The following is a 27394-nucleotide window of genomic DNA, read 5'->3' as shown; positions in this document are numbered from 1 at the left end:
TAATTCAAGCTACCCCTGAAAATTTGTTTCTGATGCTCAGTGATACTCTGTAATAATAAAGTCCTGTAAGTATTTACAGCAATGTAGCAGTAAGGAGCAATGAAATTTTGATTTTAGATATAAACCGTCATTTTCAAAGAGTTTGCAATGTGTGGTAATGTGCTGAATTCTTAAGGTATTAAATTCTATTCTTAGGTCTAACCTGTATGTCAGAGTGTGAGTAAGTATATAAAAAGCTTTTAGACTATTTTGCTAGACTCGTTTGATATGAAACTATTACTTTGGCTCTCTGGGCTGGGGCCTGGTTCATTGCGACATGGCTAAACGCACCAGGAAGTTCGGGATCGTCCTTCCTGCTATGGTGCCTCCCTCCAGAAAATAGTGAAGATTGGAATCAGCCAGCACACCAAGTACACTTGCTCCTTCTGTGGCAAAACCAAGATGAAGAGAGGAGCTGTGGGGATCTGGCACTGTGGTTCCTGGACCTACAACACCACTTGTGCTGTTACAGTAAAGTCTGTGGTTAGAAGACTGAAGGAACTGAAATACCAATAGAAGCTCTTCCTTTTCAGACAACACAAGCCACTAATAAATGGGTTAATTTATGTAAACAAAAAAAAACTATTACTTTGGCACAGAAATGAACTGTTATGGCTATAACTGATTAATCAAACTTTTAAAGTATATTAATATCTTCTTGAAGAATTGATTCTTTTTTTTTGTGTGAGACAAGAGTCTTACTTTGTCACCCTCGGTAGAGTGCTGTGGTGTCACAGCTCACAGCAACCTCCAAATCCTGGGCTTAGGCGATTCTCTTGCTTCAGCCTCCCAAGTAGCTGGAACTACAGGTGCCCGCCACAATACCTGGCTATTTTTTGTTGCAGTTTGGCCAGAGCCAGGTTCGAACCTGCCACCCTCAGTATTTGGGGCCGGCGCCCTACCTACTGAGCCACAGGTGCTGCCCTGATTCTATTTTTAAATATAAGGCCTATCATCAGACATAGCCTATGCCCATCTAAAATATTAAAAATAGTGGCTCATGCCTGTAATCCTAGCATTTGGGAGGCTGAGGCAAGAGGATTGCTTGTGACCCACTGGGGCAACATAATTGACCCTCCATCTCTACAAAAAATAGAAAACTTAGCCAGGCTTGGATGGCTGGTGGTTCGTGCCTTATAGTCCCAACTACTCCAGAGCTCAAGGCAGGAGGATTACTTAAGCTCAGGAGTTTGAAGTTACAGTGAGCTATGATCATGACAGTACCGTTTTGCCCAGGCAACAAAGGAATCCTGTGTTTCTAAAAAAAAAATAGTATTCAAGACCACAGAATTGTAGTACCAATCTAGACAGCCTTTTGCTGTTGTTAATTGATTACTATTCCACAAAGATATTTTATTCATCTCACCAGTAAAATAGATTATATTCTCTCAAAGAAAGAAACTGAGGTGTTTTGTGACCTCTATTATATGTGGAAAGGAATGGCCTCAATCTTCCATGGAAAGTGATCCAACCTTCTGAGTCCCCACTTCCCCAGTGCAATGGAGCAGAGTTGATAACTGTATCACAAATACTAATGGTGAAGGAACAGGCACAAATTTTAAAGCTTGGGAAGATTTTTAGTGACAGCTTTATTAAGATCTAATTCATATACCATACAAGTCACCTATCGAAAGTGTATAATTCATTGGCTTTCAGTATATTCAAGCTATATTCAGAATTGTTCAGCTATCACCACAACTTTAGGTCATTTTTATCACTTCAGAAAGAAACTGAATGGATAAACAAAATGTGGTATATATAAAAGGAAAGAAATTTTAACATGCTACAATATGGATGAAGCTTGAAGATATTTTGCAAAGGTAATAACCCAGTCACAAAAGAACAAATGCTATATGATTCATTCCATTTATGGGAGGTACTTAAAGTAGTCAAATTCAGGGAGACAAAGTATGACAGTTGCCAGAGGACAGGGGAGGGAAGAATGGAGCATTATTGTTTAATGGGTCCTGGGTTTCAGTTTTGGTGGAAAAAAGTTCTGAAGACAGGTGGTGGTGATGGTTATACAACAATGTGAATGTATTGTACTTAATGCAACTGAAATGTACACTTTCCCATCTCTAGAAAAAATAAATTATTAAGTCCCAGGTGTTCAGGAGGCTGAGACAAAAGGATCTTTGACACCACTATACACTCCTTCCTTGCGAACAGTGAGACCATGTCTTTAAAAAAAATTTTTTTAGGGCAGCGTCTGTGGCTCAAAGGGGTAGGGCGCTGGTCCCATATGCCAGAGGTGGCGGGTTCAAACCCAGCCCTGGCCAAAAAAAAAAAAAAATAATAAATAAATATATAGAAATGCTACTTAAAAAAAAAAACTTTTTAGAATGGTAGATTTTATGTATATTTTACCACAATTTTAAAAAAAAGTAGACAGTGCCCACAGCTCAGTGGGTAGGACAGCGTCCACATACACGGAGGCAGGCGGTTTGAACCTGGCCAGGCCCAGCTAAACAACAATGACAACTGCAACCAAAAAATAGCCAGGCGTTGTGGTCGGAGCCTGTAATCCCAGCTACTCGGGAGGCTGAGGCAAGAGAATTACTTAAGCCCAAGAGTTTGAGGTTGCTGTGAGCTGTGATGTCACTGCACCCTAGTGAGGGCGACATAGTGAGAATGTCTCAAAAAAAATTAAAATGAAATAAAAAGAAAGTAAAAAGAACTCCAATACCCATTAGCAATGGCTGTTTTTCCCTCCCCGTTTTTGGACTTCATGCGTGTGTACGGATTCACAGAAATTCCCAGACATTTCATAGAAACGCAATCACACGTGTGCGCTTTTATGTCTGGCTTCTTTCACTCTATATGTTTTATGTCATTACTTTTTATGGCCCCAAAATATTCCATGGTATGGATACATCACATTTATCCATTGATGGCTGATGAACATTTAGGGCTCTGCACAGTGGCTCAGCCCTGTAATCCTGCACTCTGGGTGGCCGAGGCGGGTGGATTGCTTGAGCTCAGGAGTTCCAGACCCGCCTGAGCAAGACCGGTCTCTAAAAAGAGCCGGCATTGCGGTGGGCGCCTGCAGTTCCCGCTACTGCGGAGGCTGCGGCAAGAGAAGCTCTTGAGCCCAAGAGTTGTTTTTGCTTTTTTCTTTTTTTTTTTTATCTTTTTTGAGACAGAGCCTCAAGCTGTTGCCCTGGGTAGAGTGCTTTGGCATCACAGCTCACAGCAACCTCCAACTCCTCCTGGGCTCAAATGATTCTTTTTTTTTTTTTTTTTGTAGAGACAGTCTCACTTTACCGCCCTCGGGTAGAGTGCCATGACGTCACACAGTTCACACCAACCTCCAACTCGGGCTTCCGTGATTCTCTTGCCTCAGCCTCCCAAGAGTCTGCGACTACAGGCGCCCAACACAACGCCCGGCTATTTTTTTGTTGCAGTTTGGCCGGGGCTGGGTTTGAACCCGCCACCCTCGGCGTATGGGGCCGGCTCCCTACTCACTGAGCCACAGATTCTTTTGCCTCAGCCTCCCAAGTAGCTGGGACTACAGGCGCCCGCCACAACGTCCGGCTATTTTTTGTTTGCAGCCGTCATTGTTGGTTGTCGGGTCCGGGCTGGATTCGAACCCTCGAGCTCTGCTGTATGAGCCTTAGCCGCTTGAGCCACAGGCACCGAGCCTGAGCCCAAGAGTTTGTGAGCCGTGACACTATGGCACTCTATCCAGGGTGACAAAGTAAGACTCTGTCTGAACACAAAAAAAGAAAAAAAAAAAAAAGCACGTTTAGGTTATCTACTTTGGGGCTACTATGAATAATATCATGGACATTCGTGCCTAGGTTTCCACGCGAGCATTTCAATTCTCTTAATGCACGTGTGCACACGTAGGGGTGGACTCTGGGTTTAGTTCTTTGAGGGCGTACTGGCTTGTTTTCCGAAGTTGCAAGCCACTGCATTACCACCAGCAGTTCTAAATTTTTTAGGCAAACATCGACACCCTCTGCCTGCAGTAACATGGAAAACCAACCGTAGCCCTGTCTCTTCTCGGCCTGGGTGGGAGGGAGCAGGCGCGAAGAAATTAACGCAGCGGGGACCAGCCGGCTGGTTTCCCTGGCCACAGAAGGGCGCCTGCAGTCCCGGGAGAACGCGCTCGCGCGCCAGGGCCCCGCCGCACCGGCGCTGCAGGAGCGCCACGGACTAGCTGGTGGGCGACTGCGCGGGTGCAAACCAGCACCCGGCCAAGGGCGGTGGTACCGGAGGTTGCTGTAGTGCGTGGCAGGGGTTCTGGGTCCTACTTGGTGAGGCTGGCTCCTTACCCATCCGCTTTGGTTGTGAATTGTTTTCCTGCCGCCTTCCCCTCCTCAGTCCATCCCTGGTTGCTGACCGGGCGAGGAGGGGATAGGATTTCGCGCCTGTTGCAAGTGAAGCAGAACTTGGGGTTTGTTTTGTTTTGAGATCGAGTCCCACTCTATCGCCCAGGTTCCAGCTCAGTGGCGTCGCCCTAGCTCATAGCAACCTCAAACTCCTGGGCTAACGCGATCCTCCTACCTCAGCCTCCCAAGTAGCTGGGCCAGCAGGCGCCCGGCTGTGTTTAGAGACGGGGTCTGGCTCTTGACCCGGCCGGTCTTGGGCGATTCAGCCCGCTCGGCCTCCCAGGATGCCCGGGTCACACGCGTGAGCCACCGCGCCCGGACAGAACTGGGTTCTTTATACTCTGGGGAGGGCCAAAGACTTAGAATTCTATCCCTCTTCGCCTTTTTTAATGCTTTTCACAGCCTCCCGTATCTTTTCGTCCACTTAATCGTCTTCCTTGAAAATCTTCGACCCCCAGCACCGCCACTTTAACGCTGGCGCCCAGACTTTAGCCTCCTCCTTTCCACGGTGCTGAGTTCCAGGCGCTGGTTTACTTCCCGCCGGCCTCGCATAGACCTGGGCGTCGCAGGAGGCAAAGTCAGGTTATCGCGAATGAACTTTCCCTGATCTCCCTGCGCTTCTCTTTGGGTGCCACACTACCTATGAGAGCAACATCATCCAGTCACGCCAACCCACTTACCCTTGGCTAATTATTCTTCCCCGTATTGTACGGACCGCTACTAACCAGGTCCCGTGTAAAGTCTTTAAAATTCTAGACTCTAACTACTCCATTTCTCTTGTATGTTGTATGTAGCTAGCGCCCTAGCCACTGAGCTGTGGGCACCGAGCCATGAGTTTATTAATTGCTAAAGCTCCAGAACTGGCCATACTATTTTTAAGAATGTTGCAACACCTAAAAGCTGATTATTGACTCTTCCGCTACTCCAACCTACTTTACTAGCGGCGGCAGGGACTGATTCCCAAAATAAAAATCTGACCGTTGCCTCAGCGCCTGTGGCTCAAGCGGCTAAGGCACCAGCCACATACACCTGAGCTGGCGGGTTCAAATCCAGCCCGGGCCCGCCAAACAACAATCATGGCTGCAACCAAAAAAATAGCCAGGCGTTGTGGCAGATGCCTGTAGTCCCAGCTACTTGGGAGGCGGAGGCAGGAAAATCGCTTGAACCCAGGAGTTGGAGGTTGCTGTGAGCTGTGATGCTCTACCCAGGGCGACAGCTTGAGGTTCCGTCTCAAAAAAAAAAAAAAAAAAAAAAAAAAATCTGACCGTTATTTAGTCTCTGTTTTACAAATGTTAGTGAGTTCCCAAATAATCATCATGGACTACAAAAGTTTTCAGAATCTGCATAATCTGACCTCACCCAACACTTTCTTTATCATTTTCATTCAGCCCTGAAAACCTAATGTTACCCCAGAAGCTGAAACTTGATGTCCTAAACACAACACGCATTTTAGGATCATTGTACTTGATGGCCATGGAGAAATAAACTCTGAAGTTTCACCCCTAAGTAATTTTGGAAAGGACAGTCTCAGTTACTTTTCTTTGGAAAGTAGCCTAAACTCCAAATAGTAGAAATATGGATCCAGTGGTGTAGAACTGATAATGGAGGTAGGGAGTGACCTCTATCTCTGGAACACTGCCTCCTCTTTCTCTTCACCTCTCTTCCAATAAGTGAAACATTCATCTATCAAATGACCCTTTTAAAGTAGAATTCATAGCTTCTCTATAACCCTACTGTATTCAATTAAAATGTCCTAAAACAATAGAAAATCTTATGACCCATATGCAAGATGATCCCAATATCAAATATTTGTAAAGTATTTCATAAATGTTGGCCCTTTTGTGCTTCCTAGTATATTCATGTTTCTATTATAGCACTTAAATTGTCACATAACTGTTTACATGTGTCTTCCCTCACTGTACTCTTTGTGAAAGATAAGAGGCTACGTTTTACTCATCTTTGTATCCTTCGTGCATAGGACAGTCTGGTACCCAGTAAATAGTAGATGCCAAGTAAATATTTGGAAACCAGTGAACCAATGTGTTAGTCGTTATTTCTGACTTCTCTAAGTTGGCAGCTTCTTGAAAGGCAGTATCTAGTCTTAAGCATTTTATTCCTAGCACCTACTACAATTATATATTGTTTCCAATTAGTGCCTCTTGTCTTTAAATGAATTTTATATATTCCATTCTGTACTCATTACCATGGTTTAATGTTTTATGTTGGTCACTGATAACAAGCTACAGAACTGAAAGGGCCTTAATTATCTAATACAACCCTTTCCTTTCCCATGCAGTGGTTCTCAACCTTCCTAATGCCTCCCAATGCTGCAACCCTTTAATACAGTTCCTCATGTTGTGGTGACCCCCAACCATAAAATTATTTTCATTGCTACTTCATAAGTGTAATTTTGCTACTGTTATGAATCATAATGTAAATATCTGATATGCAGGATGTATTTTCCTTGTTACAAAGGGTTGAGAACTGCTGCTAAAGAGAGGTCAGATGATTTCCCCACAACAACCAGGAAATGCTGGGTCTAGAATCAAGTTCTCAAATTTCCCAGGTTTCTTCGTTCTACTACATTTTGCTACTTAGATTAAATTTTCAAGACATCTATATCACTTTCATTTTAAAACACCAGAGATCCTCATTATCTGATACTGTTTATTTCAACAAGCATTTTTTTTGGAATTACCTACTCTGTTAAACATTTGAGGCTATTGCTTTTCAGTATGCAATCTTATGAGAGGATCTTAGAACCTAGTGTTGATAAAAATGTTATTTGGCAAAAGAAAGCAAAGTTTTGTGTCTCTTTGTGTAGGAATTTTTTCAAAGTTAGAGATTTTACTAAGTTTTATTTCACACTTTAATAGTTTGTAAAGTCTTACTATAGGACTTCAAAAGTAAAATTTGTCTTATTTTATTTCTAGGTTTTCTGATCCTTTTTCTATAGTTTCACCATCTATACTCTTTACCAACAACTGTGGTTTATCAGTTGGTAATACAGAAGAATCATTAACTAGGAGAAAATGTCAAATCTAAAAATGAAAGAGGCAGCCCTTATTTATCTTGACAGAAGTGCAGGCCTCCAAATGTTTATAGATGATTGCAAGTACTACAATGGTATGTTTGGCAAAGATGACTATTTTATTTCACTTTATTTTTTTATTTTCCTTTTTTTTGTAGAGACAGAGTTTCACTTTATTGCCCTCGGTAGAGTGCCGTGGCGTCACACAGCTCACAGCAACCTCCAGCTCCTGGGCTTAGGCGATTCTCCTGCCTCAGCCTCCCGAGTAGCTGGGACTACAGGCACCCGCCACAACGCCCGGCTATTTTTTTGTTGCACTTTGACCGTGGCTGGGTTTGAACCCGCCACCCTCGGTATATGGGGCCGGCTCCCTGCTCACTGAGCCACAGGCGCCGCCCTCATTTTATTTTATTTATTTATTTTTTTGAGACAGAGTGTCATATGTCGCCCTCGGTAGAGTGCTATGGCGTCACGGCTCACAGCAACCTCAAACTCTTGGACTTAAGTGATTCTCTTGCCTCAGCCTTCTAAGTAGCTGGGACCACAGGCGCCTGCCATAACACCTGGCAATTTTTTTCTTGTAGTTGTCATTATTGTTTAGCAGGCGGGGCTAGGTTCTAACCTGCCAGCCTTGGTTGTATGTAGCTAGCGCCCTAGCCACTGAGCTGTGGGCACCGAGCCATGAGTTTATTTTAGAAACTATCAACTAAATTCCAACATAGAATTATCTTGACTATGACTTTTATCTGTTTTCACAGATTCTAAACAAAGTTCTGCTGTCTATCGATTCAATATTTTAATAAATCCTTCTGATGTTGAATTAGATGCCGAACTTGGAAATCACATTTTACATCAGCCTTTACAAGCTGCTCGAGTTTTTCAATCAGTAAGTTAAAGAAAGAAATAATTTTATACCACATGGAATTTTTGATAACTTTTTTGTTTGTTTGTTTGAAATCATAGGTCTGTTTTATTGCTGTTAAGACTCTCTCATTAATTGGACAATTACAAACAGAAACTCAAGTAAGTTTTAGTGAAATTTAGCAAAGGAAACTCAGATACAAACTTTTATGATGACTTCTAAATAAATATTTCTGTATTCATTTATTTTAACTGAGGAAAGAGGATCACTTGAACCCAAAAGTTGGAGGTTGCTGTGAGCTATGATGCCATTGCACTCTATCCAGGGCAACAGCTTGAGACTGTTGAAAAAAAAAAAAATTCCGGGCGGCGCCTGTGGCTCAGCGGGTAGGGCGCCGGTCCCACATGCCGGAGGTGGCGGGTTCAAACCCAGCCCTGGCCAAATTAAAAAAAAAAAAAAAATTCTTTTTGTTTATTAAAAGGTATCTAGGGCGACGCCTGTGGCTCAGTCGGTAGGGCACTGGCCCCATATACCAACGGTGGTGGGTTCAAGCCCGGCCCCGGACAAACTGCAACCAAAAAAATAGCCGGGGTTTGTGGCGGGCGCCTGTAGTCCCAGCTACTCGGGAGGCTGAGGCAAGAGAATCACCTAAGCCCAGGAGTTGGAGGTTGCTGTGAGCTGTGTGAGGCCAGGGCACTCTACTGAGGGCCATAAAGTGAGACTCTGTCTCTACAAAAAAAAAAAAAAAAGGTACACTATATTTTTTCAAAGTTCAATGAACTATCTTACACATGCATTTTTATTCCCTATATTGTTACTTATAACATTAAGCACTTTTATAATAAAACATTTCAAACATACCCGAAGCAAAGAGAATAATATACTGAATCTCTCAGATTTAGTGTTACAATATTTTGCCATACCTGTATCATCAGTTTTTTCCTGAAATATTTTAAAGCGAATCCTAGATGTTCTATTATTTTATCCCTACATACTTTAGTATCAACCTCTGAAAACTATGAACATTTTTCCTATATAACTACAATGCCATCATCACTCTCTTACAAAAGTAACAGTAATTCCTTGATATCATCTAATATCCATTTCATATTAAAATTTGCTTTTTTTCTCAAGAATGTCTTACAATTAGTTGGCTCAAATCAGGACCAAAACGAGGTTCACGCATTATAATTGATTCTTACATCTCAGTAAGTCTCTTTCAGTCTAGAACTATTCCCCCCCCACCCTTTTTATACCAATGACTTTTTGAAGAAACTAGTTAATTGTCCCTTGTTATATGACCTGAAGTTGTCTAATTGCTTCTTTGTGGTGCTAGTTATCTAATTCTCCTGTACCTCATATTTCTGAAATAGAAGTTGGCTCTAAAGGATTTTTTGATTCAGAGTCAACTCATTTTGACAAGAATACACCATTGTTGATATAATGTATTCTATATTGCACTATATCAGGGGAATATAATATCTGTTATTCTACTTTTAAGTATCACAGTTGATCAGTGGGTTCATGTGATATCATTCTGATCTCTCCATTATATGGTTTCTCATCAACTTTTACTTAATGGTTTTAGCAGCCATTGATGTTCATTGCCTAGAATCTTTCACTTTTTTTTTTTTTTTGTAGAGACAGAGTCTCACTGTACCGCCCTCGGATAGAGTGCCGCATGGCTCACAGCACCCTCTAACTCTTGGGCTTACGCGATTCTCTTGCCTCAGCCTCCCGAGCAGCTGGGACTACAGGCGCCCGCCACAACGCCCGGCTATTTTTGTTGTTGTTGTTGTTGCAGTTTGGCCGGGGCTGGGTTTGAACCCGCCACCCTCGGCATAGGGGGCCGGCGCCCTACTCACTGAGCCACAGGCGCCGCTTAGAATCTTTGACTGAATTAGGAGTTGTCAAATTGCATTTTTTTTCAATTTTAGCATTTTTTCTGAATTTATTAGCTAAAATTACTCCATAGAAGAAATTTTTCCTCATCAACTATTTGCTTACTTTGAAATACAATTTTTACTGGAAAGACAGGATAAATGTGTGATTCTTTACCTTTATACATTTTCAGAAAGTAACAAGTTGAAATCTAGCAGCTTCCGATGATGAAACTCCAAGGTTTTTTGCTTTTTGTTTTTTCTTTTTTAAAATATGAAGAACTCATGGACTTTTTAATATAGCTGATATTTTAATGAATCTGTTATTCCTTTTGATGCTCTTCAAAATTGCACCTATATACTTTTGACATATGCCATTTGCTTTTGATGGATCCCTTGATTTCTGTCACAAGAAGATGCCCCAGTCCATATGGTATATTTTCTGTCCCAGACCTGAATCAGCCATTTCTCCACGGAGCTCTGGTTCCTTTTAGTGAGAAATGGTATTTACAGATCACATTCTGGGTACTAGGAGTTCTTTGCTCTTGGGTTAACATTGTTTTTTCAAGTCTTTTCAGTGGATATAGCAAGGAAATGTGTACATTTTTGGAAAGATGAGTTCATACCGATATTTTCAATTAAAAACACTAGATTATAAGATTTTCACTTCTTTGATTTTATACTAGAACCTCTTTTCTCTTATGCTTAAACGTTTGTTGCTAACATTAACAAATCATTTAGTTAATTTACTCAGCAGTATACTTACTATATTGTAATGCAAGTAAAATTGGATCTGCAATTTTTAATACAATTTTATATTCCTATTAGATTAATATTGTGCTGAAGTTAATACATTTACCTGCTCTGCCAAGTTATGCTCTTGATCTTAGTGACTTTCCACTTGATTATACATCTCAGAGATTTTATATGCTACAAGGAATTGTGATTGCAATGATGACTGTAACTAAGTATACACAAGGTGCAAGGTTCCTTTGTACAGATGAAGCATGCCCCCTTTCAAAAGGTAAACATTAAAATGGAAAATCTAAACATCAAGCAATTTATTGTTTAACCCCAAATTATGTTTATAGTTAGTTAGAAAACATAAAGTAGAAAGAGTGGAATAAAATTTGATATCTCCTAATGTGTATACTTTTGCTTTACTAATCTTTTTTTTTCTTGAGACAGAGTCTCAAGCTGTCACTCGAGGTAGAGTGCTGTAGCATCACAGCTCATGGCAATCTCCAATTTTGGGGCTTAAGTGATTCTTTTGCCTTAGCCTCCCAAGTAGCTGGGACTACCAGGCATCTGCCACAATGGCTGGCTATTTTTTTTTTTTGTTGGTGTTGTTTGGCAGGCCTGGCTGGATTCGAACCCGCCAGCTCCTGGTGTATGTGGCTGGCGCCCTAGCCACTGAGCTATAGGCGCCGAGCCTGCTTTAGTAATCTTTAAAAAACATTCTTTCTCCTTTTCTCCCCTGTTCCCAACTTAAGAAATGCACCTGTGTTGCTGAAGTATTTGTCCTTTTTCTTTTTTTTGGAGAAAGAGTGTCACTCTGTCACCCTGGGATTGAGTGCTGTGATGTCAGAGCTCACAGAAACTTAACATTCTTGGGCTCAAGAAATACTTTTGTCTCAGCCTCCCCAGTAGCTAGAAGTATAGGCAACCCCCACAATGGCTAGTTTTTCTATTTTTAGTAGAGATGGGGTTTTTCTGTTGCTCAGGCTAGTCTCAAACTTCTGAGCTCAAGCAATTCACCCACCTGGGCTTCCCAGAGTGCTAGGATTACAGAGGTCCTTCCTTCCTTCGTTTTTTTTTTTTTAGAGAGTCTCACTCTGTCTCCTGGGCTAGAGTGCTGTGGCATCAGGCAACTTCACAGCAAACTCAAATTCCTGGATTCAAGTAATCTGATCTTCCTATCTCAGCCTTCTGAGTAACTGGGACTACTGGTGCCCACCACAGCACCTGGATCAATTTTTTTATTTTTGGTAGAGATGGAGTCTCACTTTTGCTCTGGCTGGTCTTGAACTTCTGAGCTCAAGGGATCCTCCCACCTCACTCTCCCAGAGTGCTAGGAATTCAGGCATGGGCCACTTGCCAGGCCATGAATAAATATAATTTTTAATGGATTGAAAATAGCTAAATCTGAAAATAAATTATGAAATAATAATTTATAATAACAATTATTGTTGTTTAATAATAATAAACAATGAAATAAGCTTTTCATTGTTTTCTTTCAGGATTTCAGTATATAAGAGTGCATGTGCCTGGTGCTACAGAATCTGCAACAGTAAGAAATGACTTTTTGTGTAATCTCTGTGCATCTTCACTTCAAGAAGACAGAAAATTTAGAGTAGTTGGTGGTAAAATGCATTTACATTTCATAATTACAATTTGTAAGAAATATCAATTTGTAAAATAGATATTTCAATGTGAAAATTACATTGAATGTATATTCTAATATGTCATTATTTTTTCACTTTTCCTTAAGATAAACAGATAGTTGAAATAATTACCACAAAGGCACTTCAGGCTTATCGAGGATATTCTAACAACCAGCCATTTAGATTCCAGTCTCTTACAATTTTCCTAAGAGGTAAGTAAATTCTGTTTGAAGTCAAAATAAATTGCTATAAATTATGTAATTGACTTGTTTATACTCATATATTATAAATAGTACTTCTATAGCTTAAGAACCACATCTTCTTATTCTTGTGTGTCTTAAAAAATATTCGTATTTAAGTAATGTATCAATTATTTAATTAGTTATACAACACTCACTTAAAATGATACGCATGTACTAGCACCTGTCCATAGCACTATGCTAAGTAAGTTCTAGGGTTACAGTAATTTTAAGGCAATGATCTCTCATTATTCTGTGTGTGTCTTCAATAAATATTGGAGTTATTGCTCAGTTCTCTAGAGCTAGAGAGAAAAGGAAGAAAATGGAGATCATTGTTTAATCTTCACAGAAAGAAAGAAGTTAATCCAGGCCACCCCTTGTGAACTTGTCTTTTACAGCTTTACCATTAGTCAACTTCTAAGTGTGGAGGATCAGAATGTTTGGAATGATGTTTTAAAATAAACTTGGAACTCATGAAAAGCCTTGCCCAGTTTGTAGATACAAGAGAGGAACCTAGTATAATGCCAGAGGGTAGACTTTGTAAATAGACAGACCCTAGATGTGAATTTCAGTTTTGCCATTTACTAGTAATTTAGCCTTCAGCGAGTCACTTAATGCTCTCTGTTTCTTCAAATATAATGTTGAGGTAAGAATATCTACCTATCTTACAGTTTACAATTAGATAATGTATGTACAAGTACTCAGATGTTTTGTAGACAGACAATATATGTACAAGTAACTTATATGTATTGAAGACGGTAAAATTGTCTTCCCAAATAAAATTATTACTCATAAGGTCACTTTTATTAACATTCTTTGTTATTTAATGCAAAGATGTTTCATCTTATATAGAATGATTTTTTCTTTTGACTATATTATAGAAGAGTATCTAGTTGCTGTGTCACATGCTTCTTGAAGTTAATTCATCATTGCATATAAAAATCAAAATTTATCAGCAATAAAATTGTATCAACTTACATTAATAATGTCACTGTATATGGATATTATACTAAATAAAAGTAAACACTCAACTCCTGAATTATTACTAGTTCTGGATCTTTAAGCCATATGATCATGTACAAGTTCATTTAATGAATATATATATTCTTCTGTTTAATAATTTTAGATGAATCAGTGAATAAAATGAATATAGGAAATGAATATAAAATTATTGGAATTCCTACATGTGTAGAAACTGCACAAACTACTGTCTGTATAGAAGCAAATAATATAACTTTTTGTATTCAAAAGGTAAGGAAAATATAAGCACCATATATTAACAAATATTTAAATTTAAATCTGTTCAGCAAATAAATATTGTTTGCCTGTGTGCATTCTTCTATATAAGAATAGAAGTTATAAACAAGGTATAACTTACTATAAGTTATAAACATGTTATAACTTATTATAAGTTATAAACATATATACATATATAATTTGTTATAAGTTATAAACAAGACAGTCAAGGTTCCTCCTCTTAAATTGTATGAAAGACAGATAATAAACTTGTAAACTAATCAATAAGACAATTTCAAATAATAAATGCTATGAAAGAAATAAAACAAGACAATGTTGTGGAAGCCTCCTAACAGACAAGACTCCTTTCTTTGCGCTAAGTTTTATTTTATTTTATTTTATTTTATTTTATTTTATTTTATTTTATTTTATTTTATTTTTTGAGACAGAGCCTCAAGCTGTTGCCCTGGGTAGAGTGCTGTGGCATCACAGCTCATAGCAACCTCCAACTCCTGGGTTCAAGTGAGTCTCTTGCCTCTGCCTCCCAAGTAGCTGGGACTACAGGCGCCCGCCACATCGCCTGGCTATTTTTTATGGTTGAAGCCATCATTGCTGTTTGGCGGGCCTGGGCTGGATTCAAACCTGCCAGCTCAGGTGTATGTGGCTGGCACCTTAGCCCCTTGAGCCACAGGCGCCAAGCCGAGCTAAGTTTTATTTTGATTTTTTTTTTTTTTTTGGCCAGGGCTGGGTTTGAACCTGCCACCTCTGGCATATGGGACCAGCGCCCTACCCTTTTGAGCCACAGACGCTGCCCTATTTTGATTCTTTTGTCATAATTAGCAATGAGAAAAATGCTTCAGGATGCCAAGACTTAGAGGTTACTATACCATTCTTTATTTTCTAGTAAGGCAGTTCTAAATAACAGTTTTGATCTGAAAAAGAGAACTATAAAATAGCATAATTTTCCTCAAGTGAGTGCTGAACCAATCAAGAAATAAGACAAGAGCTAGTTACAGTGGCTCACATCTGTAGTCCCAGCTCCCAGGAGGTTGAGGTGGGAGACCAGGAGTTTTAGACCAGACTGGGCAACATAGAGAGCCCCTTGTCTCTAAAAAAATATTTTTAAATAAGATAGGCCAAATGCACAGCTCATGCTTGTAATCCTAATACTCTGGGAGGCTGATGTGGGAGGGTTGTTTGAGGATAGGCATTTAAGACCAGTCAGAGCAGAGTGAGCCTTCATCTCTACAAAAAAATAGAAAAATAAATCGAGGTGGTGGTGTGTGTCTGTCTCAGCTATTCAGGAGACTGAGGCAGGAGGATTGCTCAAGCCCAGGAGTTAGAGGCTGCATTGAGCTATGATGGCACCACTGCACTCTAGCCTGGGAAACAGAGTAGTTTGAAACCCTATCTCAAAAAAATAGACTAAATAAATTAAATAAATAAACCAACAAATAAATAAATAAGAGAAAAGATAAAAGCAGAAGCAGATGAGGGCCAAAATATTACCTTTATTACTGATAATTTCTTTTAACAGCTCCAGCAGATTTTAGCATATTAAATAAACAAAAGTGGAGAGCAGACCTATTCTTTTAACTTGGTTCACAAATATCTAAATGTAGAAAAGTCGGGTTAAATCTTGGGTAGAGCTAGAATTTTTGGAATGAATAGATAGCCATCTGCAATAATAGAGGCCCAACTTGAATTTAAATGTAAGTGGATTCTAAATATTTCTACTTATCTTGAAAAGAAAAGTTTATTAAAAGAAAGCACTGATGGGCTAGTTTAGTGATCTTTTTAATATTTTCTGCTGTTGAGTTTCTTAAGATTTATTGATTTTGGTAGTAGAACATGTTTCCCAGGCTAGAGTGCAGTGGTGCCATCATAGCTCAACGCAGCCTCTAACTCCCTGGCTTGAGCAATCCTCCTTACATATAGGCGAAAAAGTGTGCTTTCTTACGCTGACATCCAGAATTAGGCAAATTTACCCACCCAAATGTGTCAAGAGCTGGGGTAAAAGGCCTCACTTAGTCCTTGGGGATGGGTGAGTATAGAAGATAATTGCTCTATGACATCAGCCAAGAGGAAGGAGACTGGGATATACATGCACTGCATTTTTTCCCCAAATTGATCAATTTGATAAACCAGTCATTCAGGAATTGGAGAGATCTAGGGGATGGAGAAGATCTAGAATGTTGCAATATAGTACAGTATAGTGCTTTCAAAGTAGTAGAATATAAATCTTTCCTTTTAACAGCAACATTCAAATATTCCTCATTCTGCTTATTGTCCCTCATTGAAAGTGATACTATTTCACCAGGTGCAGTGGTTCACACGTGTAATCCTAGCACTCAGGAATGAGTTGAGACCTGTCTGAGCAAGAGTGAGACCCTGTCTCCACTAAAGATAGAAAAATTGGGGTGGGTGCTTGTAGTCTCAGCTACTCAGGAAGCTGAGGTAGGAGGATCACTTGAACCCAGGAGTTTGAGGTTGCTGTGAACAAGGCTGATGCCATGGCACTCTAGCCTGGGGCAACAGAGTTAGACTCTCTCTCAAAAAAAGGAAAGAAAGAAAGAAAGTGATACCCTTTCAAACATAGATATGCAAACACAGTAAGCAAGAGTTCCATGATCTGATTCTGCTCACATCAATCTTTGAAAAAAAAGAATGAAGAATTTGTCCGCAGGCCCCAGTCAATCTGTTTGAACACACAGGGTGATCTCTTCCCTTTATCATACTTCCTGGGGTAGAAATGATAGACCAGTGTGCCTCCAATCATAATTTAATATCATTGTAAGAATTTGAATATGTCTTTAAAACTATAATTTGATATTTTAGATAAATGGAATCAAGTGTCTGTAATGTGTTTTCGTTTTAAATCCCTTTCTAACGTATGTGTTAATATTTATTTTCAGTTCCTTCAGGAATTAGTGACGACTTCAAGCGTCTCCTTTCCTTGACTTCCAGTTCATGCTGGAAGTTTACAGCAATACTTGCCAATATCTTTGCATCACAGATTGTTCCTCCTGGGACTTACAATTGGCTCAAACTCTGTTTGTTGATGAGTCTTGTACAGACAAGTGACCCTAAAAAGGAACTGGAAGATTGCCTGGATATTTTAATTATAACAAGTGATACTCTACTAGTAGACAGGTAAATATGTGACATGAACATTTTTCTTTTTTTTTTTTTTATTAAGCAGACCTAGGCAGACCTAGGGTTCAAACCCCCTACCCATGGTACACAGGACCAGCACTTTAAGTGAGCTACAGGTGCCCAGTTGACATGAATTTTTTAAAATGTTAATTGGCCACAGGTTTGTATAAATTTTTTCAATAAGCATTATTATAAGAGGAATATTTAGGATTTATCTGAACTAGTATATATAATTATTCTAGTCACTTTTTATCAATAAAGTAATAAAGTTTTGAAACGTAAGTAGATAAATGAGATATTTGCTTTTAATATTTTGAGAGTGTAACCACTCGAAGTTTGAACCTTTTCCCTCACTCATTCCTTTGTGGATATGTAGCAAATGCATCCTTCCCAGCCTTCCTTTTCCCCCATTCCCTGGCTCTACCTTTGTGCTTTGTTTTCATTTTTTAGTAATCTTCCCTGCAAGGAGCCAAGAAGCCATTTTTAAATTTTTCTCCAAGATTCCATTCAATAATATTGATTCACTGTACCCAACAGTGCCAAAATGACTGTTTTGGTGATACCTCATTCCTAACTTTGGAATAGGCCTCTACTCAGAGTTTTGTGGCTCCCCATTAGCAAGTACCCTTTTCTTAAAAAGTGACATGAATGTTCACAAAATTTAGAATAAGCTCCTTTTAAAATATTTTGTATGTAATTCTAAAGCAAAAAATAAATTTATAAAGTGAATTTAAAATAGAAAAATGCAAATCACCATCATATTAATTATACAAATAATATTTTGCTAAAATTAAATTGCCACTTGTAATGGTCCAAAATTCCATATATTTCACCACTTTGTTTTCTACTCACGAAAGTATTTAGTTCCCTGACATACTCACCATGTCTGGCTATTTCCAAACTTTTAAATTTTATAATCTGAGAGGTAGAAAATAGTATTTTATTTTTATTTGCATTTCTTAAATGCATTTCTTATTTCAACTGGAAATAACTTTCAGCATCATTTAAATCTTACTAAACAATTGTATTATTTTTTATAAACCTCCTAATTTTGACCGTTGTTTATTTTTCTTTTTTTTATTGTTTATTTTTCTAAGTTGTTTATCTACTTCTTACTAATTTGTGATGGCAGTTGAAAATTAAGGCCTTTGTCTCTTTTCCTGTTTGTCATTAACCATTTGACTTTTCTTATGATATTTGGGTCTATATGGCAGATTTAATTTTGTTTGTCTTGAAGTAAAATTTGTTTATAGTATAATAATCATATCTTATTATTACCATTAAAATCAATTGATGAATTTTAACAAATACATAGACTCCTATACTCGCTACCACAATGAGCTATAGAACATTTTTATCACCCAAGAAATTACCCTCATTCCCTCTTCCAGTCAGTTCCTGTCTCCACAGGAGATTTCTGTAACCATAGATTAATTTTCCTATTGTTAAATTTCATAAAATGGAATCACACAGTGCATCCTCCTTGGGGTCTAGTCTCTCTTGTTTAACAAAAAGTTTTTGAGATTGGTTCAGTTTTATGCGTCAGTACTTCATCATTTGTTTTGATGAGTAGTATTCTCTTATATGAATATACCACAGTTGTTTTTCCAGTCTCCTAGTGGTGGATGTTGAGTTTTGCATGTTTTGACTATTATAAAGCTACTGTAAACATTCTTGTACAAGTCTTTTTATGGAAATATTATTTTCATTATCTTGGGTAATACCTGGGAGTGGGATTGCTGTTTCATAAAATAGATGAACCTGTAGTACAGTATTTAACTTTACAAGAAATTGCTAGTTTTCCAAGGTGGTTGTACATTCCAGCCAACAATATGAGAGTTCTACTTGTTCCCAATCTTATCAAAATTTGTTTTGTCAATCTTTTTCATTTTAGACATTCTAGTGACTATGAAATGGCATCTCATGATTCTCATTTGCACATCTCTGATGACTACTGATTTGAGCTCTTTTTCATGTGCTTATTGTGGCTATTCATACATCATCTTTTATGAAGTGTTTCTTCGAGTTCTTTCCGTACCTTTTGAGGAGCATGCACATCTTAACAATATTGAATCCTCCAATCCATTAATGTTGTCTATCTCTCCTTTTATTTACATCTTCTTTAATTTCTTTCAGGAATGTTTTATAAACATCATGTATGTTTTGTTAAATGGATTCCTAAATATTTGATGTTTTTGATGCTACTAAAATAGCATCAAATTATTTTATTAAATTCATTTTCAATAGTTTGCTATAAATATATAGAAATACAACTAATTTTTATATTTTGACTTTGTATTCTGTGACCTTGCATCAGTAGTTTTAAAAGTTCCCCACCTGAGGCGGTGCCTGTAGTTGAGTGGGTTGGGCGCCAGCCACATATACCAAGGCTGGTGGGTTTGAACCCCAACGGGGCCAGCTAAAACAACAATGACAACTGCAACAAAAAGTAGCCAAGCATTGTGGTGGGCGTCTGTAATCCCAGCTACTTGGGAGGCTGAGGCAAGAGAATCACTTAAGCCCAAGAGTTTGAGGTTGCTGTGATCTGTGACACCACGGTACTCTACCAAGGGCAACAGCTTGAGACTCTGTCTCAAAAAAAAAAAAAAAGAAAGAAAAAAGTTCCTCACCTGAGCTCACATGTTTGGGACCAACCTGAGCCAGATAGCTGGGCGTTGTGGTGGGCGCCTGTAGTCCCAGCTACTCCTGAGGCTGATGCAAGAAAGTGGCTTGAGCCCAAGAATCTGAGATGATTGCTGTGAGCTGTGATCCCAGCGCACTCTACAAAGATCTACAAAGTGAGATGTCTCAAAAAAAAAAACAACAAAAAAGAGTTGCCATGATATAGAGGCAGATGGGACATTGGCAAGCTTAATGCAAAAAAATCTAAATAAGCAAAAGAAAGCAATCTATAAAAAGAAGAAGGTTCAGTTCAAATGTCATCTCTGTGTAACTTTCTGTGGCACCCTTCTAGCAAGAAATAATACTCCCTTCTGATTGTTTTGAAGATATTATTTTAGTACTTACCGCTTTATGTTTTAGTTTTTTATGTCTTTCTTTTTAGGCTTTCTAAGTTAAGGACCAAATCTCATGTATGTTTTTATCTCTAGCAAGTAGCTGGTATAGCACAGGTATTCAATAAACATGGAATGAAAGTAAATTTAATTGTGTATCTGTTAACACATTCTGACTTCTAAAAATCAAATAAAAGTAATAAAAATTTTATTTTTTTTTCCCCTTAGGCTTTTGAACTTTAGCATAAGCCTTGTTCCCCATGGTATATGTCATCTAGTCTCTACTGAAATTTTCCCCACTCTATCCAGGAATAAGTATGGAACTGGAGCAGTTAGCATTCAAGCTGGCAGTGCTTTGCTAGCCAAAGGTGGTACCTGCTTTATAGGGGATGTGGCTTCACACAAAAAAGATAAACTTGAACAGCTTTAATCAAGTAAACTTTTCTTCAGATTAATTTTTACTTATTTAACCTATACTCTTCATCAGTCAAGGAGTTATTTAACAGTGAAGATAGAATTGCATATGTTTTAGGAATTCAGAAGTTACATTAAATGCCATTTTTCATTTCAGGTTTATAAATAAAAACAGGGGAATTTGTCTCTATAAAAAAAAAAAAAAAAGGGGAATCAAATGTGCAAATGTCCTGTGCTAGCCTTTGGTGTTGTGCTAACACGTGAGTTTATATTGGGCCAGATTTATTTCCTCTTCTTGTCTTATTGCATTAGGACCTTCAGTACAATGTCGAAAAGTAGTGTGAGAGGGGAATTCTTGCCTTGTTCCTGATCTTAGCAGGAAAGCCTAAAATTCTCATCATTAAATATGATGTTAGCTGTACATTTTCCATAAATTTTCTTTATCACATTGAAGTTCTCCTCTATTCCTAAGTTGCCGAGAGTTTTAATCATGAATGGGTATTGGATTTTGTCAAATTCTTTTCTGAATCTATTAATATGATCATTTTAATATGATTTATTTTTCCTTTAGGCTGTTAGTGTGATAGATTACATTACTTAATTTTTTTTTTTTCTTTGCAGTCGTGGCCGGGGCCAGGCTTGAACCCCACACCGCCGGTACATGGGGCCGGCACCCTACTCCTTGAGCCACGGGCACTGCCCACATTACTTAATTTTTGAATATTGAACCAATCTTGCATACCTAGAATAAATACCACTTGGTTGTGGTATATAATTCTCTTTATACATTGTTGAATTTGATTTGCTACTACTTTGTCAAGGATTTTCCATTAATGTTCAAGAGCAAATCTGCTCTATAGTTTTCTTTTTACAGCAAAGAAAGGGTTTATTTTGCAAAGCACTAATAAAGACTAGCAAATTCTCTCAAGTCTGTCTCTCTGAGAATTTGGGGGACAGTTTTTTTTGTAAATTTTTGGCTGGGGCTGGGTTTGAACCTGCCCCCTCCGGCATATGGGGTCGGCGCCTTACTCCTTTGAGCCACAGGTGCTGCCCTGACAGTTTTTTTTTTTTTCAGGTTAATTGAGGATATAAAGAATTAGGTTACAGTGTTTGCGTGTGTTAGGTAAAGTCCCCCTTACAGTTGTGTCCTGCCCCAAAGAGATGTGCCATACACCCTAACACTGTGTCCATTAAGTGGGAGCCCACCCATCACCCTCCATCCTCCCCTGTCCCCACTTCCTTGTTCCAACACTCCCCACCTTGAATTGATTTGAGTTTTTCTCTTATGTGGGCATGTATTAGATGTCTACTGGGTTCATATTAGAATTGAGTCTATTGGATTCTTGCTTCTCCATTCTTGTGATATTTTACTAAGAAGAATGTATTTCACTCCATTCAGGATAATACAAAAGATGTAAAGTCTCCATCTTTTTTAATGGCTGAATAGTATTCCATGGTATACATATACCCCAGCTTGTTAATCCATTCCTGGATTGGTGGGCATTTAGGTTGTTTCCACATTTTGGTGATTATAAATTGATCTACGATAAACAATCTAGTGCAAATATCCTTACGAGAAAATTATTTTTTTTTCTTCTGGGTGGATGCCTAGTAATGAGATTGCAGGATCAAATGTAGTTTTCTTTTCTAATAATATCTTTGTCTTCTTTTGGTATTAGGGTAACACTGGCTGGGCCGGTTATAGCTAACAAGAATGTGAACAGCCATGGACTGGGAGAAGAGCAATAAGGGCCTGGCCTTCTTGACATGTCAGCACGACTATATGAGAGTGTTCAAAGTACACAGCATATTGTTTCACCCTGCAGGAGACGGCAGAAATAGGCTCATTCGATTAGGGCAATTGAATTTTGACCATAGCCCTAAAGCCAGTCAGTGGGAAACAAAGTTTTCAGTAACAGTGGAACATCTGGGTACCGATATGGAAAAAATTAATCTTAGCCCATATCTCCCAAGTATACACAATAATTAATTTGAGATGGATCATAAACCTAAATATAGAAACTAAAAATACAAAGCTTCTAGAGGAAAATGTAAATATCTTCATGACATTAAGGTAGGCAATGATTTCTCAGGCAGAATTCAGATAGCACTAAATAAAAGAATTGATAGACTGAACTTCATAAAACTAAAAAGTTGTTTTTATTAAAAGGCCGCATTTAAACAGTAAATAGCCAAACAAAAAGAAAATAATTGCATATACATATAATGTACATATGCATATACTATATTATAATATACATATATGTATTATATATATTATATATTATAATATACATATACATATAATATAATATACATATAATGTATTTGCCAGAACATAAAAACAATTACTATAAGTCAATAATATAAAAAAAAAATAATTGACAACAGACTTGAGTAATGATTTCTCACAGGAATATAGACAAGATGACCAAAAAGCATATGAAAGGGTATTGAACATCAGTAGTTATCAGAGAAATGAAAATAAAAACCACAATGAGATACCAATATCAAATACTAGCAGAGCCAGCGTCATCAGTGTGGAACAAGTGCAGTTGCCCAGAGGCCCTGCTCCTGCCACAGGACCTTGGCATTTTGGTCAAAACTCTGCTATCACCATCCTCTAGTGTTTTTTTGGTAGGTAGTCAAGATTTATTTAGGAGGAACTTAACATACAAAGCAGTCTTGTGTGCTGGCAAGACAAGGTAGATCTCCATGCTCACAATGCTTTTATGCCATGCATGGAAAAAAAAGGGAAAGGGAAAATAAAAGAAAAAACTACTGATGGCATTTTAAGCCATTTGGTTGCTTTTTGCTTTACTTTCTACTTAAAGGAATTGTTTGGGTTCCCAACATTCTTCAGTGTGCATGGCGACAGAGGAATGTTGTGGGCAATAGCAATTATCTTGAGATAACCAGTCCTCTGGTTGCTACGTCCTACAACTCACTCTGTGGTCATGTACCCACAGTACATTTTTACAGGGCCAGCCACAGAACCATTACCAGCTATAGTGTTTACTGAGGGCAAAGGGAAATGCAGAAAAGTCCTTATTTTTGGAAAGTCACAGGGGTCAAATGCAATGGTTTGTTACGTGTAGGGGTTTTGAGGAGCCTTATTCAAACTCCACTTCACTCTTACGGCAGTATTCACAAATCCTTCCAGGTGCTTCACTCTGAAGAACTAATTTTTTTTTTTTTAAGAACTAGCTAAGTCTTAAATTAGTACATTTTGATTTTCCTGCAAGCTCCAGTTTTTCCAACATGTGCAGATTTTCCAACTCAAGTCATTTAGCGACGACTGTTTCTTCTGTACTCCAGCTGTAGCCTCCTACACTCCCTGTTTCTTTCCACATCCACACAGATTCTAATCCATAAGTGGGAGCTAAACAATGGGTACACGTGGTCATAAAGTGGTGTAAAGGGCAATATTTTTTTTAAAACATATTTGTATCAGTCTTGTTTAACTCAAATTTTCAATAATTTTATCTTTTAACTTGTGTTTTATAAGGAAATCCAGTGAGACCATGGAGTAGAGGAGACACATACATGTGTGTATCTGCTGTTCGTTGTTGCCCTTTCTCATACACCATTTGTAATCACCTATGCTGCGTCTCTAACATACTTTGGTTTTTTTTTTATTTGGAGATACATACACTTTTTTTTTCTTTGAGACAGAGTCTCACTTTATCGCTCTCAATAGAGTGCTATGGTGTCATAACTCACAGCAACTTCAAACTCTTGGACTTAAACAATTCTCTTGCCTCAGCTTCCCAAGTAGGTGGGACTATAGTGCCCACCACAACAACTAGCTATCTTTAAATATGGGGTCTTGTTCTTCCTCAGGCTGGCCTTAAACTTGTGAGCCGAAGCAATTTACCCACCTCGGCATCCCAGAATGCTAGGATTACAGGTGTGAGCCACCACGCCCAGCCTCTACCACACTTATTATGTACTTGCTTTGATTGTTGCTGGACTCTTATGTGTCATGAGTACACTGCAATTCAGTGCTCATATTCCATATTAACACCTCTTCAGCTGAGTATGAGGGAGTGCTAATTGCCCCAAGCTCCCCAAGCCTTCTGTTTGAACCAGACTTACTTCTAAAAAGGAAAGAAGGCTATGGCATTTTTTTTTTTTTTTTGTAGAGACAGAGTGTCACTGTACCACCCTCGGGTAGAGTGCCATGGCGTCACACGGCTCACAGCAACCTCTAACTCCTGGGCTTACGCGATTCTCTTGCCTCAGCCTCCCGAGCAGCTGGGACTACAGGCGCCCGCCACAACGCCCGGCTATAGGCTATGGCATTTTTAATAAGCACGAATGACCAAGAAACCCTATCGTAGTCTTTCTTACTTGGTTACCTCTCTGTGCCTATTAATTATAGTGAAAATGATGACACAGGAGGGAAGGGGAAAATAGGACAACCCCATATTTCTTTTTTCTTTTCAGTCTTTCCTTACTCATCAGAAAGCTATAGGGAGAGAGTTTTAGTGAAAATGTGTGCCTATCAAGAAGTAAATACTGGAAGAAGCACATTACCTGACTTCAAATTATACTACAGAGCTATTTAAACCCAAATTGCATGATACTGTCATAAAAATAGACATATAGAGAACTCAGAAATAAAGCCACACATCTGTAATGAACTTATCTTCAACAAAGTTGCCAAGAGCATGCATTGGGGAAAAGACAGTCTCTTAGTGAATGTTGCTGGGAAAACTGGGATATCCATATGCAGAAGAATGAAATTTACATCCTTATGTCTTATATACAAAAATCAGATCAAAATGTATTAAAGACCTAAAGCAAGGACCTGAAACTATGAAACTACTAAATAAAAACATTAGGGAAAGGTTTCAGGAAGTTGGTCTGGGCAAGGACTTCTTGAGTAATATACCCTTAAAACACAGGCAACCAAAACAAGATTGGACAAATGGGATCACATTAAGCTTATAAGCTTCCACACACTTTTGGGGGTGGGACACATTTATAAGAGGGACTCTATCTAACAAATGCAATCAGTGTAACCTAACTCTTTGTATCCTCAATGAATCCCAAATAATTAAAAAAAAAAAAGCTTCCACACAGTGACAACCCACAGAATGGGAGAAAATATTTTGCAAACTACACATCTGACAAGGGATTAATAGCTAAATATATAAAGAACGCCAATAATTCAATTGGGAAAAATCAAATAATCCAATTTGAAAATGAACAAAGGATCTGAATTGATATTTCTCAGAAGAAGACATACAAATAACCAGTGAAAAATGCTCAATATCATTAGTAATCAGAGAAATGCAAATCAAAACTAAAGTGAGATATCATCTCACATCAGTTAAAATGGCTTTTTACAAAGAGATAGGCAATAATGAATGATGGTGAGAATGTGGAGAAAGGGGAACCTTTACACACTGTTGGGTTACACATATGTTACACATACACACAAGTACACTTGTGTACTTGCTTTGATTTTTGCTGGACTCTCACAGACACACGAGTGAAAATCTCAAACCCAAGAAAGGAGAGAAGGGGAGGGGGTTCACTAGCTTCCCACCCAATGGGTACAATGCATAGATAGATGAATGGCACACTCCCTGCGTGTAGGACACAACAACTCTGATTTTTATTTGGCATGTGTTTCCAAGGCCCCTGTGGATACCAAAATCTGAAAATGCTCAAGTCGCTTCTATAAAATGGCATAGTATTTGCATATAACCTACATACATCCTCCTGTATACTTTCAATCATTCTATTTATTATTTTTATTGTTATTTTTTTGAATAGTTTTCTTTTTCTTTCTCTCTCTCTTTTTAATTACACCCACTGATTCTGGTCTATTGAAATATTTTTCATCCTCAGTTGGGTAAATCCTCAGATGCAGAATCCTTAAATACAGAGGGGTGACTATAAATGGTATCAAAGAATATGTGGTCTGTCATTGGCTTCTTTCACTTAGTGTAATCTTTTCAGGTTTCATCCATGTTATAGCATGTATCAGTACTTTATCCCTTTTCCCTTTTGATAAAATATACATAAGGTAAAATTTACCATTTTAACCATTTTTAAGTGTACAATCCAGTGGGGTTAAGTACACTCATAATGTTGTGTAACCATCACTATTGTCCATTTCTAGAATTGTTTCATCATCCCCAAACAGAAACTCTGTACCCTTTAAATAATAACTTCCTATTCATTCCTCCCCGTAGTTTCTGATAACATATTCTATTTTCTGTCTCTGAATTTGCCTATTAAAAGAATTTCATTTGTTGTTATAGTTGAACAACATTCTACTGTATATGCACTAGTTTGAAAAAATCTACTCATCTGTTGATGGGCACTTGGGTTTTATCTACCTTTCGGTTATCGTGACTAATGCTGTCATGAACACTGCTATATAAGATCTTCTTTTTTTGAGCGGTGCCTGTGGCTCAGCGAGTAGGCGCTGGCCCCATATGCCGAGGGTGGTGGGTTCAAACCCAGCCCCGGCCAAACTGCAACCAAAAAATAGCTGGGCGTTGTGGCGGGTGCCTGCAGTCCCAGCTGCTCCGGAGGCTGAGGCAAGAGAATCACGTAAGCCCAAGAGCTGGAGATTGCTGTGAGCCGTGTGACGCCACGGCACTCTACCGAGGGCAGTAAAGTGAGACTCTGCCTCTACAAAAAAAAAAAATATGTATTTTTTTTATGGGGCTGGTGCCCTACTCGGAGCCACAGGCACCGCCCATAAGAATCTTCTTGAGTCACTGCATTCAACTTTTTTGGGTATATCCCCACAAGTAGAATTACTACATCATGTGGTAATTCT

General features: G+C 38.6%; 1 protein-coding gene across 1 annotated transcript in view; it reads left to right on the top strand.

Annotated features, from left to right (window-relative positions):
• Nucleotides 1–316: 316 nt before the first annotated feature.
• Nucleotides 317–27394, top strand: part of LOC128563352 (minichromosome maintenance domain-containing protein 2-like) — a 34285-nt gene continuing 7207 nt past the window's right edge. Inside the window, exons 1-8 of the mRNA XM_053558663.1 lie at nucleotides 317–361; nucleotides 4033–4204; nucleotides 8163–8290; nucleotides 8368–8427; nucleotides 10975–11170; nucleotides 12387–12509; nucleotides 12638–12742; nucleotides 13896–14020. Coding sequence (XP_053414638.1) covers nucleotides 317–361; nucleotides 4033–4204; nucleotides 8163–8290; nucleotides 8368–8427; nucleotides 10975–11170; nucleotides 12387–12509; nucleotides 12638–12742; nucleotides 13896–14020 — 954 coding nt within the window. The remainder of the gene's footprint in view (nucleotides 362–4032; nucleotides 4205–8162; nucleotides 8291–8367; nucleotides 8428–10974; nucleotides 11171–12386; nucleotides 12510–12637; nucleotides 12743–13895; nucleotides 14021–27394) is intronic.

This window comes from Nycticebus coucang, chromosome 13, assembly GCF_027406575.1.
Source record: "Nycticebus coucang isolate mNycCou1 chromosome 13, mNycCou1.pri, whole genome shotgun sequence".
Taxonomy (NCBI): domain Eukaryota; kingdom Metazoa; phylum Chordata; class Mammalia; order Primates; family Lorisidae; genus Nycticebus; species Nycticebus coucang.
This window is presented reverse-complemented; position numbering and strand designations above follow the sequence as displayed.